General features: G+C 42.6%; 1 protein-coding gene across 1 annotated transcript in view; it reads left to right on the top strand.

Annotated features, from left to right (window-relative positions):
• LOC311146575 (obscurin-like) overlaps nucleotides 1–15,055 on the top strand; it is a gene marked incomplete at both ends in the record, with an annotated part of 97,377 nt that overhangs the window by 14,900 nt on the left and 67,422 nt on the right. The window contains 12 exons of the mRNA XM_084183093.1: nucleotides 839–1,117; nucleotides 1,790–2,079; nucleotides 2,491–2,761; nucleotides 3,342–3,617; nucleotides 4,346–4,621; nucleotides 4,700–4,972; nucleotides 5,108–5,374; nucleotides 5,869–6,138; nucleotides 7,211–7,480; nucleotides 10,676–10,945; nucleotides 11,057–11,169; nucleotides 11,321–11,474. Coding sequence (XP_084039219.1) covers nucleotides 839–1,117; nucleotides 1,790–2,079; nucleotides 2,491–2,761; nucleotides 3,342–3,617; nucleotides 4,346–4,621; nucleotides 4,700–4,972; nucleotides 5,108–5,374; nucleotides 5,869–6,138; nucleotides 7,211–7,480; nucleotides 10,676–10,945; nucleotides 11,057–11,169; nucleotides 11,321–11,474 — 3,009 coding nt within the window. The remainder of the gene's footprint in view (nucleotides 1–838; nucleotides 1,118–1,789; nucleotides 2,080–2,490; nucleotides 2,762–3,341; nucleotides 3,618–4,345; nucleotides 4,622–4,699; nucleotides 4,973–5,107; nucleotides 5,375–5,868; nucleotides 6,139–7,210; nucleotides 7,481–10,675; nucleotides 10,946–11,056; nucleotides 11,170–11,320; nucleotides 11,475–15,055) is intronic.

The raw sequence follows: 15,055 nt of genomic DNA, 5'->3' as shown, positions 1-15,055 counted from the left end.
GTTTGTAGATTTGGGCTTCAAAGTTGTTTCATTGGATGAATTTCATGGCTTCTCAGGACACCTCAATGGTGCGCTGTGTCTGTCTCTGCAATATTAGAGTTGTAGCTGGTTGACTGGCTTTTCTATCAGTCAATCAATCAAATGTATTTATAAAGCCCTTTTTACATCAGCAGTTATTATACAGAAACCCAGCCTAAAACCCCAAACAGCAAGCAATGCAGATGTAGAAGCACGGTGTCTAGCAAAAACTCCCTAGAAAGGCAGGAACCTAGGAAGAAACTTAGAGAGGAACCATGCTCTGAGGGGTGTGCCGGGTGGAGATTATAAGAGTACATGGCCATTAAGCCCAGATCGTTCTTCAAGATGTTCAAACGTTCATAGATGACCAGCAGGGTCAAATAATAATCACAGTGATTGTAGAGGGTGCAACAGGTCAGCACCTCAGGAGTAAATGTCAGTTGGCTTTTCATAGCCGAGTATTCAGAGGTCGAGACAGCAGGTGCGGGAGAGAGAAGGGAGAGAGGAAGAGGGAGAGAGAGAGAAGGAGAGGGAGAGAGAGGGTCGATAACTGCAGGTCCGGGACAATGTAGCACGTCCGGTGAACAGGTCAGGGTTCCATAGCCACAGGCAAAACAGCAGAAACTGGATCAGCAGCACGACCAGGTGGACTGGGGACTGCCAGGAGTCAGCAAGTCAGATAATCCTGAGGCATGGTCCTAGGGCTCAGCTCCTCCGGGAAAAGAGAGAAAGAGAGAGACAGATGTCCAGTGTTGAAAAATCCTGTTTTTTGTTTAAACCCTTGTGATGCTACTTTGCCCCTCCATGATTGTTCCCTTAGAAACCCAACAGTCAGCCTTCACCAACAAGGAGTCTGTACAGAAGGAGGTGAAAGCTACTCTCTCCCAGAAAGCCACTCTGAGCTGTGAGGTGTCTGATACCAAGACCGAGGTGAAATGGTACAAGGATGGCAAGCTGCTGACTTCCACTAAGGCAGTCTACATGGAAACGAAGGGCAAGACTCGTCAGCTGGTGATAGAGAAGGTGGAGAAGAAGGATGCTGGAGAGTACACCTGTGAGGTTGGAGCAGAGAAGCTGGTCTATAAGATTCAGGTGACAGGTAAGAAGGATATATCGACTCGCTGTCTTGTCTGCTTTCGGCCTGATTGCTGGAATTGTTGTCTGTGTGATATGCACATTTGACATGATTATCTTAGGAAAAGATAACTGTGATATATTTAGCTGTCCTCTGGGAAGCTTTGGCAAATGTACTGTTGAATTACATTTAGATTTAGTCTCAGTCAAAAACCAACGCCTAATTTGTTGTTTCCATAGTGTTAAAATTGTGATTTTAGGATTAGTTGATTCTATCAGACAAGGGGGTAAACAGATGTATGATCTTAATTTGATCACCCTGTTGCAGGACTACTTTCATGCAATGCAAGAAATGTAAAACTTGTAGTGTATTTGACGTTTTAAAAGGCTTCTAAAGTTTGTAATTTCCACTTTGAAATTTCAGACTTGATTTTCCCTTACGAACAATTTAGCAACCCCTACAAATAATTCACATTTACTGTTGCTGCAGGATTATTTTCCTGCTGTAGCAAACTGGCAAAAATCCTACACCTGTATTTGGCACATCAAGGTTGTTTCTTTGCTTGATTTGTCTCTGGTTGTTTTGACTTGTGGCTTGCTATTGTTGCTTATGGGGACGTCTCACTGGTCTCTGTCCCTTTTGCGGCTGTGTGTCTATTCCCATTCTATATTTGAATTGCTAATGGTTGATTTACAGAAGCCCAGGCTGCCTTCACCAACAAGGAGTCTGTACAGAAAGACGTGAAAGCTACTCTCTCCCAGAAAGCCACTCTGACCTGTGAGGTGATCGATAACAAGACAGAGGTGAAATGGTACAAGGATGGCAAGCTGCTGACTTCCAGTAAGACAGTCTCCATGGAGACAAAGGGCAAGACTCGTCAGCTGGTGATAGAGAAGGTGGAGAAGAAGGATGCTGGAGAGTACACCTGTGAGGTTGGAGTGGAGAAACTGGTCTATAAGATTCAGGTGGCAGGTATGGAATGTTTTGTAACTATTGGATTTACTGTCTGTCTATCGTCTGCTATAGGGCTTATAGTGGGAGGGATGGTTGTCCATATGCCTGTCCTACAAATATATATCTGATGAAACTTGTGTTTGACAAAGGTTCTTTCATTTGTTGAGTTGTCTTCCCAAGTGTATGTCTCCTACAATCTGTGTTGCTGCTCTAGCTTATATTATGTCTGAATAGTCTGTTTCCATGTTTGTTGCATAGTTCGTTTTTCTCCGTATCATGTTAGAATTGTTGACTCCCGGTGTACGTTCTGTAGTTAATTGTCCCCATGTCTGTACAGGACAGTAAGTGATGTGTCCTGATTTTGGTGTTGATACTGTTTGACCCTAAATTAAATGTTTCTGCCATTGTGCCCCTCCATGACTGTCCCATCAGAAGCACAACAGGCTGCCTTCTCCAACAAGGATTCTGTACAGAAAGACGTGAAAGCTACTCTCTCCCAGAAAGCCACTCTGACCTGTGAGGTGTCCGATACCAAGACAGAGGTGAAATGGTACAAGGATGGCAAGCTGCTGACTTCCAGTAAGACAGTCTACATGGAGACAAAGGGCAAGACTCGTCAGCTGGTGATAGAGAAGGTGGAGAAGAAGGATGCTGGAGAGTACACCTGTGAGGTGGGAACAGAAAAGCTGGCCTTCAAGATACACGTGACAGGAGGTAAGGAGGAGTTCTTTTTTAGTTACAGTACATGCCCTCTGTGGTGCCATTTAGGCTTTGGTTGCTGGAATGGTTGCCCATTTGTCTGTCCTAAGAATTTGTCTTGTATTCTTCTTATTTGAAGAAGAGATTTACAGTACCTTGGTCTGAGGAGATGTTATGGGACATACACAGTTACATTTTTTGTTCTGTTTTTATCTTACAAACTTACAGCTATTCTGTTATTTTTAAAGTGTAATTGGGACCTTAGAATTTGTCAATTCTATCTTACAAACAGATAGGTTTGGGGAGGTTTTTAATTGGTTGTTTTGATTCCTCACAACAATGTCCTTTTAATACTGTGTATTGTTTGACTGATGTTGCTCATGGGGTTATATAAGTGCTCTGTTTCCCTGTTTGTTTTTCTGGTGTGGAACGTCTCCATACCACATTGGAATTTCGGATGATTGACTTTGCAAGGCTGCTCTATGTCCAATGCCTCCCGTATTTGTCCAGTCTACAGATATGGTTCCTGTTTTGATGTTATATTGAGTGAAAGGTTTTTAATTTCCATCATATCCTTCAATGGTTCCTCCTTCAGAAACTCAGGGTGCCTTCTACAACAAGGATTCTGTACAGGAAGTGGTGAAAGCAACTCTTTCCCAGAAAGCCACTCTGAGCTGTGAGGTGTCCGATATCAAGACAGAGGTGAAATGGTACAAGGATGGCAAGCTGCTGACTTCCAGTAAGACAGTCTCCATGGAGACAAAGGGCAAGATTCGTCAGCTGGTGATAGAGAAGGTGGAGAAGAAGGATGCTGGAGAGTACACCTGTGAGGTTGGAGTGGAGAAACTGGTCTATAAGATTCAGGTGGCAGGTATGGGACGATATGAAAGGTGGTTGTCTATATTGATGTCTCTCTCAAGGCTTTGGATGCTGAATTGTCAAAATAATTGTGATGAGGTGATTTTGAAGGAGTCAGGCGCAGGAGGGTAAATCACAGAATAACAGGATTTATTCTGAACCACAGAGTTACGGAGTAATGCGTAAAAACACTCAAAACAGGCGCACTGGAAAATACAAGGCACACAGGGAATATTCCCGGCGATACAAAGTACACGGAGCTCCACCGAGCTCCTCTCTCCTCCACAATAAACAATCACACACAAAGACAAGGGGGCAGAGGGAACACTTATACATGTACTGATGAGGGGATATGAACCAGGTGTGTGTAATAACAAGACAAAACAAATGGAATGATGACATGAGGAGCGGCAGTGGCTAGAAGGCCGGTGATGACGAACGCCGAAGCCTGCCCAAACAAGGAGAGGAGGCAGCCTTGGAGGAAGTCGTGTCAAGAATATGTTTTGTATTCTCAAGCCGATGTTCTCTGAATGTATTGCCTGTTTTTGTTGTTGTAGATTTCTGTCTATATTTGTGTCTATCTAAAACTATATTTGAATAGCTGGTTATTGACTTGTTTTGCTCAACGCCTCCCAGTCCGATGTCTATCCCATGTAGAGATGTGGTTCCTGTTTCTTTTGTGTTCCACCCTAAATGAAGGGTTTCTAATACTACTGTGCCATTTCATGATTTCTCCTTCAGAGACTCAAGCTGCCTTCTCCAACAAGGATTCTGTACAGAAAGACGTGAAAGCTACTCTCTCTCAGAAAGCCACTCTGACCTGTGAGGTGATCGATAACAAGACGGAGGTGAAATGGTACAAGGATGGCAAGCTGCTGACTTCCAGTAAGACAGTCTCCATGGAGACAAAGGGCAAGACTCGTCAGCTGGTGATAGAGAAGGTGGAGAAGAAGGATGCTGGAGAGTACACCTGTGAGGTGGGAGCGGAGAAGTTGGCCTTCAAGATAGAGGTGGCAGGTAGGATGTCATTGACTTTCAACAATATTTGTCTTTGCTATCACCTCTATATTAACAAGTCTTATTTTTTGTCTCTAGAATCCTCTGCCAAGTTTAAAAAGACTGCAGTGAAGGATACATGCAATGTTCAAGCAAGTGAAAAGATTGTTTTGACCACTGAGTTGACTTTGGAGAGTGCCAGTGTTAAGTGGTTCAGGGACGGAGTGGAGTTGAAGGAGGGCTCTAAGTATGACATGAAGAGAGAGGGACATTCTCGTACCCTGATTGTGAAGTCCACTGAACTCAAAGACAGTGGGAACTACTCTTGCCACACTGCTGACGACAAGATTGAGTTCAAAGTTCAAGTCAAAGGTTAGTTTGCTATTCATTCATCAGAACAATTGATTGACGGGCTAGTGTTGTATGTTTCTGTGAGTATAGTCAATGCCTATGAAGATCATACATATTCCATTTAGCTAATGAAATGCTGGCCATGTTTCCCTTCAGATTCATCACTGAAGTTTGTAGTGCAGTTGCAGCCTGTAGCCACAGAGCTGGGTGGTACCCTGACCCTGACCTGTGAACTGAACCGAGCCTTAGGGGACGTGCTCTGGCGCCACAACAGCTGTGAGGTCAAACCTGGCGGCAGGTTCTGTGTCAGCACTGATGGTCCCAAGCGGGTCCTTACTGTGACAGGAATGGCAAAAGAGGATGAGGGAGAGTACAGCTGTGAATGCAAAGATGATAAGACCTCTGCCAAGGTCTCCACCAAAGGTAGCTGAGGCTTTGCTTTCATTAGATTTACAACTTGGTCACTGACTACTACAATATGAACTGTAGTTACAGACATATCAAATCAAATGTTATTTGCCACATGCGCCGAATACAACAGGTGTAGACCTTACAGTGAAATGCTTACTTACAAGCCCTTAACCAACTATGCAGTTTTAAGAAAGAATACCCCAAAAAAACACACAAAAAAATACAATATAAAATAATACGAAATAAAAGTAACAAATAATTAAAGAGCAGCAGTAAAAATAACAATAGCGAGGCTATATACAGGGGGTAACGGTACTGAGTCAATGTGCGGGGGCACCGGTTAGTCGAGGTAATTTAGGTAATATACAATATACTGTATACAGTAGTTACAGACATATAGTCAAACGCACTAGATATTAAGCCATGTATTTTCATATTAACTAATTTTCTCTGTGCCTGAGTCTAATTATGTCTCCAAATAATCTATTCCATTCTGTCCTTTTCAGCACCCAGACTGGTGAAGCTGACTTCCAAGCTGAGCAACGTCGCTGCTGTGGAGGGGAAGGAGGCCATCTTCAAGTGTAGTGTCACCCCAGCTGACGTCAAAGTAAAATGGTTCTGCAACAACGTGCCCATCACTGCTGGGCCCAAATATAAGATTGAGCATGGGGGCACCAGCCACTCCCTCACCATCACCTCAGTCAGTCAGGAGGATGCTCAAGAGATCAGCATGGATGCAGAGGGCAAAACCTGCAGTGCTACCCTCCAAGTGCAACGTAAGAACCAACCTCCATTCGCTTTAAAGGTGCGCTATGCAGAAATAGCTCTGCCATTTCCTGGTTGCAAAAATTATAATAGTTCGCCTAATTTCAGTTTATGTGACAAAACAAGCAACTATGGTGTACCAGCATGTTAAATGTGCAACCAGAGGGAAAAAAAAACTCTAGACCACCTTTACTCCACACACAGAGACTCGTACAAAGCTCTCCCTCGCCCTCCATTTGGCAAATTGAGTGCAATCTTAACAGCTTCTACCCCCAAGCCATAAGACTCCTGAACAGCTAATCATGGCTTCCCAGACCCCCTCTTTTACGCTGCTGCTTCTCTGTTTATTATCTATGCATAGTCACTTTAACTCTACCCACATGTACATATTACCTCAATTACCTTGACTAACCGGTGCCCAGCACATTGACTCTGTACCGGTACCCCCTGTATATAGCCTCCCTACTGTTATTTTATTTTAATTTTAATTATTTGCTATTTTAATTTCTTTACTTATCTATTTTTTTACTGAACACTTTTTTTTATTTTCTTAAAACTGCATTGTTGGTTAAGGGCTTGTAAATAAGCATTTCACTGTAAGGTCTACACCTGTTGTATTCGGCGCATGTGGCAAATAAAATGTGATTTGAATCATTGTACCATCTAAACCGCTGTGAAATATATTTTCCATAACCAAAAATATTGTATTTTCAACTGTTTGAAGCTTGTGTACAAAAGACGCAAAAGCAAAACTTAAGAACAAGAAGCATAGAAATAGAATGGATGTACCGCTTCTTAGACTTGCTTTCAATGAGAATGATAGATCTATAAACGCAAATTTCTATGTGAATTTGGTCAGGTGCCCAAAAAGTTAAATTGCAGCTTTAACACTTATGTTATAAAAATAAGCACATTTCCCATCGATATACTTATTTTCTGTATAATCCTCTGATTGTTTTGATTGATATACAATTACAGCCATTGTTTACAAAAATGTAGAAGCCTTCTAAGCAATTTAGCTTAGAAGGGCTACAGTTTTCAGAAAGGAGTGGTAATATCTGTGTTTTCTTTGTGCCCTGACAGTGGAGCCGGTGATGTTCAAGAAGAAGCTGGAGAATGTGACAGTGGTGGAGGATCAGAAGGAGGTGAAGCTGGAAGTAGAGCTGAGTAAGCCCTCAAAAGAGGTCAGGTGGATGAAGAACAGTGTGGTGCTACAGCCTGGAGGCAACATGGAGATCAAGATGGACGGAGCCAAGCAGACCCTGGTCTTTAAGAGTGTGACTACGGCCGATCGTGGCTTCTACTCCTGTGAGACCCTGGACGACAAGACCCAGGCCAAACTCGCAGTGGATGGTAAGTAAGAATGGTGTCCTATTTACAGCTGCTGTAGTTTTATGGTTATGTACAGTGCCTTCAGAAAGTATTCACACCCCTTGACTTTTTCCAAATGTTTGTTGTGTTACAGCCTGAATTTTAAATGTATTACATTTTGGTCACTGGCCTACACACAATACCCTATAATGTCAAACAATGTTCATTTTTATTTTTTTTACAAATTAATAAAAAATGAAAAGCTGGAATGTCTTGAGTCAAAAAGTATTCAATCCCTTTGTTATGGCAAGCCTAAATAAGTTCAGGAGTAAAAATGTGCTTAACAAATCACATAATAAGTTGCATGGACTACGTCATCTCTGTACCTCACACATACAGTACAATTACCTGTATGGTCCCTCAGTCAAACAGTGAATTTCAAACACAGATTCAACCACAAAGACCAGGGAGGTTCTCCAATGCTTCACAAAGGGCACCTATTGGTAGATGTGTGTGTAAAAAAAAATAAACAGACATTGAATATCCATTTGAGCATGGTAAAGTTATTAATTACACTTTGGATGGTGTATCAATACACCCGGTCACTACAAAGATACAGCCGTCCTTCCTAACTCAGTTACCGGAGAGGAAGGAAACAGCTCAGGGATTTCACCATGAGGTCAGTTAGAGTTTAATGGCTGTGATAGGAAAAAACTGATGATGGATCAACAACATTGTAGTTACTGTACTAATTGACAGAGTGAAAAGAAGGAAGCCTGTACTGAGTAAAAATATTCCAAAATATGCATCCTGTTTGCAACAAGGCACTGTAGTAATAATGCAAAAAATGTGCCAAAGCAATTGACTTTTTGTCCTGAATACAAAGATTTATGTTTGGGGGAAATCCAGAACAACATATTATTGAGTACCACTCTCCATATTTTCAAGCATAGTGGTGGCTGCATCATATGCTTGTAATCGTTAAGGACTGGGGAGTTTTTCAGGATAAAAAATCAACGGAATTGAGCTAAGCACAGGCAAAATCCTAGAAGACCTGGTTGAGTCTGCTTTCCACCAGACACTGGGAGATGAATTCACCTTTCAGCAGGACACAAGGCCTACACTGGAGATGCTTACCAAGAAGACAGAGAATGTTCCTGAGTGGCCGAGTTACAGTTTTGACTTAAATCTGCATGATAATCTATTGCAAGACCTGAAAATGGTTGTCTAGCAATGATCATCAACGAATTTGACAGAGCTTGAAGAATTTTGAAAATAATAATGGCCAAATGGGGGGGGGGGGGGGGGGGGGGTCTCTCTAATGAGGGCCTAATAATAAAGGGCCTAATAATAAATACATAATATTTTTTTTATTACCTTTTAATGTGGCATGAACACAACCAGTCATTACATTTTCATCTGATTGTCAAACAAATCACTTCAAAAAGTAGACATGTTCATCCACTCCAAAACAATTCCAGCATAAGGTCATCCAGTAAAGAAAACTAATATTGATAGAAAGTAATAAAGCTAAATAAATGGTCTACTACTTCTTGCCACGTATGGCACGGAAAACACCTGTACCCGCACGCACCTCAAAAACAAAGCAATGAGCGCTCTGAACAGCTGACTGACAAAAGCAAACATTGATATATCAACGGATACAGCTAATGCATTGGAATGAAGGTATAGGCAATTTTTTATCAAGGACGCATGGCAAACAAATGCGAAAAATGATGACGTACAAAGGAAAATCTATGCGTAAAGGTGTTCAGCTGAGACCGACAGCGCTGCCACATAGAAATAAATGGTTTAAACCATGACAGAGAGGTGGGGGTGTTTGTTTAATTGGAAGATTTTATTTTCATATTTACCACTGTAAAACATACTGTATTTACCACTGCATTTTAAAGAAATAGGAGAATGGTTAAATTAGCATTATTTAGAGACCCCCCCCAACCATCCCCCCCCCCCCCCCCCCCCCCCCCCCCCCAAAGTCTGACTTTTGTTGCATTTAGGGGAGCTAACGTCTCATTCAGGGCTCCCCCATAATTCACACCATGTGTGGAACGCTCTTAGAGACTTACCTAGAAAGACTCACAGCTGTAACCACTGCCAAAGATGATTCTAACATCACTGGACGTGCTACATTGTCGTGCTGCTGCTCCAGTTTCAACTGTTCTGCCTGCGGCTATGGAACCCTGACCTGTTCACCGGACGTGCTACCTTGTCCCAGACCTGCTGTTTTCGACCCTCTCTCTCCCTCTCTCTAGCTCTCCCTTCCCCTCTCTCTCCCTCTCTACCGCACCTGCTGTCTCGACCCCTGAATGCTTGGCTATGAAAATCTAACTGACATTCACTCCTGAGGTGCTGACCTGTTGCACCCGCTACAACCACTGTGATTATTGTTTGACCCTGCTGGTCATCTATGAACGTTTGAACATCTTGAAGAACGATCTGGCCTTAATGGCCATGTACTCTTATAATCTCCACCCGGCACAGCCATAAGAGGACTGGTCACCCCTCAGAGCCTGCTTCCTCTCTAGGTTTCTTCCTAGGTTCCTGCCTTTCTAGTTTTTCCTAGCCACCGTGCTTCTACATCTGCATTGCTTGCTTTTTGGGGTTTTAGGCTGGGTTTCTGTAAAAGCTCTTTGTGACATCTGCTGTTGTAAAAAGGGCTTTATAAATACATTTGATTGATTAACATGTATTGACTCTGGGGGTTGAATACTTATCTAATCATTATTATTATATTTTTACAAATGTTATAATTTTTCTTCCACTTTGACATTACATAGTATTTTGTGTAGATTGTTGACAATTAAATCAATTTTAATCCCACAACAAAATGTGGAGAAAGTCAAGGGGCGTGAATACTTCCTGATGGCACTGTATACAGTAAATAGCCCCTATTTAGTATAGTAAGCCACAGACAGTATTCTCTAATAATAATAATATGCCATTTAGCATATAGGTGGTCCCGGGGATCGAACCCACTACCCTGGCGTTACAAGCAAGATGCTCTACCAATTGAGCTACAGAGGACCACAGAGGACCTCTAATATTACATGCAGTTTGATAGAACAGTTGATCCCCACACAGATACTCAGACTACTTATATCTACAGTTTCAGTGCCATGAAGAGATGCACAGGACACTTACTGATGATGCTGTATAATCTATAATGTTATGCATATTCCAACACACCTAAACATTCCCTCTGTCTGTATTTCACAGTGAAGAAGATTGAGGTGGTGAAGGACCTGCTGCCGGAGGTCAAGGCCCATGAGAAGGAGACAGTGACCCTTGAGGTGGAGCTCAGCCAGGCTGACGTGGAGGGCTCCTGGACCAGGGACAGGGTCAAGTTCAAGGCAGGGTCCAACTGCCGCATCACAGCCCTGGGAAAGAAACACGCCCTGACACTATCCCAAATCAAGATGGAGGACGCAGGAACTATTGCCTTCCAAGCAGAGGGGGTCAAAACTTCTGCCAAGCTCATTGTTACAGGTAGGTTATATCCATTTTCGACGAACAGTAAACCATTAATCGAGTTGAGTGCTAACTGAGGTGGCACCTGTTATTTGAATGTTGTGCTTATTGGTGTTGTGGTTCTTATAGAACCTGCTGCTATGATCTCTAAACTCATGGAGGATGTCAAAGCCCCAGAGAAGGAGAAGGCTACGCTTGAGTGTGAGGTGTCCAGAGCTAATGCTGAGGTCAAGTGGTTCAAGGTGAGAAAACATATTCCAGTAAATCATAGAACTCTAGACGAATATCCAGTCATGAAAAGCGAGAAAGTGTTCAATGTCAGCAATTTGCTTTGTCATAATTGTGTATACAAAGTGAATAAATCATTTTTACTAAAAGACCACTGTTCCTTAGGGTGACATGGAACTAAAACCAGGAAAGAACTTTCGCATCTACTCCCAGGGCTGCAAACGAAGCCTGCTAATCCACAAATGTTCCCAAGAGGATGAGGGCACATATGTCTGCCAAACGTCTGATGACAACACATCAGCTAAACTCACTGTTCATGGTATGAGTCCCCACATGTTATTCATATGATACAATACACTCTATATTATGCAATCCAATGATACTGATTGTGTAGTAAAATCCATTGATTTTATAGGCTTGTCAATGATAGTTGTACAGTACTTTGTTGTACAGGTAGTTAAAAATAGTGCATGTCTCACTTTAATAATAACAGACCTCCTTCTAACCAGATAGAGTGGGGTCCGATCTTATTGACACCCTTGATAAAGATGAGTGAAAATGACTGTATAAAATAAATAATTCAAATATTAAGCTATATTGCATGCTCAAAACAATTGGGAAATTATATTATTTTATACTAATACAATTGCTCAGAGAAATAGATTTTGTTTAACAAGTGATTTAAAAAGAAATCTCAAAATTATTGACACCCTAGTTTTCAATAACTGTCAATACCTCACCTTGCGAGAATCAAATCAAATCAAATTGTATTTGCCACATGCGCCGAATACTACAGGTGTAGACCTTACAGTGAAATGCTTAGTTACAAGACCTTAACCAACAATGCAGTTTTAAGAAAATAAAAAAAGTGTTAAGTAAATTTAAAAAAAGGCAAATAATTAAAAAGCAGCAGTAAAATAAAATAACAGTAGGGAGGCTATATACAGGGGGTAGCGGTACAGAGTCAATGTGCGGGGGCACTGGTTAGTCGAGGTAATTGAGGTAATATGTACATGTGGGTAGAGTTAAAGTGACTATGTATAGATAATAAATAGAGTAGCAGCAGCGTAAAAGAGGGGGTGGGGTGGGGGGGGGGGAATGGGCAATGCAAATAGTCCGGGTAGCCATGATTAGCTGTTCAGGAGTCTTATGGCTTGGGGGTAGAAGCTGTTAAGAAGCCTTTTGGACCTAGACTTGGCATTCCGGTACCGCTTGCCATGCGGTAGCAGAGAGAAGAGTCTATGACTAGGGTGACTGGAGTCTTTGACACATTTATTTTACTGTAGTCCACAATCATCTCCTTTGTCTTGATTCCATTGAGAGAGAGGTTGTTTTCCTGGCACTACACGGCCAGGTCTCTGACCTCCTCCCTATAGGCTGTCTCATCATTGTTGGTGATCAGGCCTACAACTGTTGTGTCGTCGGAAAACTTAATGATGGTGTTGGAGTCGTGCCTGGCCTTGCAGTCATGGGTGAACAGGGAGTACAGGAGGGGACTGAGCACGCACCCCTGAAGGGCCCCCGTGTTGAGGATCAGCGTGGCAGATGTGTTGTTACTTACCCTTACCACCTGGTGGCGGCCCGTCAGGAATTCCAGGATGTAGTTGCAGAGGTAGGTGTTTAGTCCCAGGGTCCTTAGCTTAGTGATGAGCTTTGAGGGCACTATGGTGTTGAATGCTGAGCTGTAGTCAATGAATAGCATTCTCATGTAGGTGTTCCTCTTGTTCAGGTGGGAAAGGGCAGTGTGGAGTGCAATAGAGATTGCATCATCTGTGGATATGTTGGGGCGGTATGCAAATTGGAGTGGGTCTAGGGTTTCTGGGATAATGGTGTTGATGTGAGCCATGACCAGCCTTTCAAGGCACTTCATGGCTACAGATGTGAGTGCTACGGGTCGGTAGTCATTTAGGCAGGTTATCTTAGTGTTCTTGCGCACAGGGACTATGGTGGTCTGCTTGAAACATGTTGGTATTACAGACTCAGTCAGGGACATGTTGAAAATGTCATTGAAGACACTTGCCAGTTGGTCAGCGCATGCTCGGAGTACACGTCCTGGTAATCCATCTGGCCCTGCGGCCTTGTGAATGTTGACCTGCTTAAAAGTCTTACGGCATTGAGGCTTTTTCTACAAATGTGTTATGAGTTGGAGAACACATTGACAGGGATCTTAGACCATTCCTCCATATAGAATCCTTCCAGATCCTTGATATCCTTAGTCTGTGCTATTGGACTGCCCTCTTCAATTCAAACCACTGGTTTTTGTATGGGTTGCAAAATGCTAATATTCAGTCTCCGGACTTTAAACCCATTGAAAACATGTGGTTTTAATTGAAGAGGGCAGTTCATAAGCGCAAAATAAAGATATCAAGGATCTCGAAGGATTCTGTATGTAGGAATGGTCTACAATCCCTTACAATTGAGAAATCATGTGACTAAACTGAATACAAAGAAGAAGAAACTATACTATGAAACAAAGATGAATGATAGTAAAAAGCTTTGGAACGCCTTAAATGAAATTTTGGCCAAAAGGCAAACTCCGCTCCATCATTCATTGAATCAGATGGCTCATTCATCACAAAACCATCTGACATTGCCAACTACTTTAATGATTTTTTCATTGGCAAGATTAGCAAATTTAGGCATGGCATGCCAGCAACAAACGCCGACACTACACATCCAAGTATAACTGACCAAATTATGAATTCTGTAAAATGAGTGTGGAAGAGGTGAAATAATTATTGTCTATCAACAATGACAAGCCACCGAGGTCTGACAACTTGGATGGAAAATTACTGAGGATCATAGCGGACGTTATTGCCACTCCTATTTGCCATATCTTCAATCTAAGCCTACTAGAAAGTGTGTGCCCTCAGGCCTGGAGGGATGCAAAAGTCATTCCGCTACCCAAGAATAGCGACCAATCAGCCTGTTACCAACCCTTAGTAAGCTTTTGGAAAAAATGGTGTTTGACCAGATACAATGCTATTTTACAGTAAACAAATTGACAACATACTTTCAGCACGCTTATAGGGAAGGACGTCCAACAAGCACAGCACTTACACAAATTAACAAATTACTGATGATTGGTTGAGAGAAATTGGTGATAAAATGATTGTGGGAGGTGTTTTGTTAGACTTCAGTGCAGCTTTTGACATTATCGATCATAGCCTGCTGCTGGAAAAACGTATGTGTTATGGATTTACACCCCCTGCTATATTGTGGATAAAGAGTTACCTGTCTAACAGAACACAGAGGGTGTTCTTTAATGGGAGCCTCTCCAACATAATCCAGGTAGAATCAGGAGTTCCCCAGGGCAGCTGTCTAGGCCCCTTACTTTTTTCAATTTTTATTAATGACATGACACTGAGTAAAGCCTGTCACGCCCTGGCTCTGGGGACACTGTTATGTTGAGCCAGGGTGTGTAGATCTATGTTCTCTATTTCTATGTTGGCCTGAGTGACTCCCAATCAGAGGCAACGAGTGTCAGCTGTTTGCTGGTTGTCTCTGATTGGGAGCCATATTTAAACTGTCGGTTTTTCCTTTGTTTTTTGTGGGTTCTTGTTTCAAGTTGGTTGTGTTTGACCGTGTACTGTCACGTTACCGTCTTTGTTGTTTTGATCGCGTTTCGCTCAATAAAGAGTATGTTTGCCTGCAACGCTGCGCCTTGGTCCTCATCTGTTCCCGACGATCGTGACAGAAGAACCCACCAAGACAGGACCAAGCAGCGTGAAGAGGAGAGAGGATGGACCTGGGATCAGTGGAGTAGGAGTCTCGACTGGGCCCAGCCAAGTGAAGAGCAGAGAGGCTGGTCTATGGAGCAATGGATTAAGAGTTTCGACTGGGCCAAGCCAAGTGAAGAGCAGAGTGGTTGGACTTTGGAGCAGTGGGGTGAGAGTCTGG

Source organism: Coregonus lavaretus (assembly GCF_964263955.1).
Source record: "Coregonus lavaretus genome assembly, chromosome: 19".
In the NCBI taxonomy this organism is placed as follows: Eukaryota; Metazoa; Chordata; class Actinopteri; order Salmoniformes; family Salmonidae; genus Coregonus; species Coregonus lavaretus.
The sequence above is the reverse complement of the archived record's forward strand: the minus strand, read 5'-3'. Positions and strand labels throughout refer to the sequence as shown.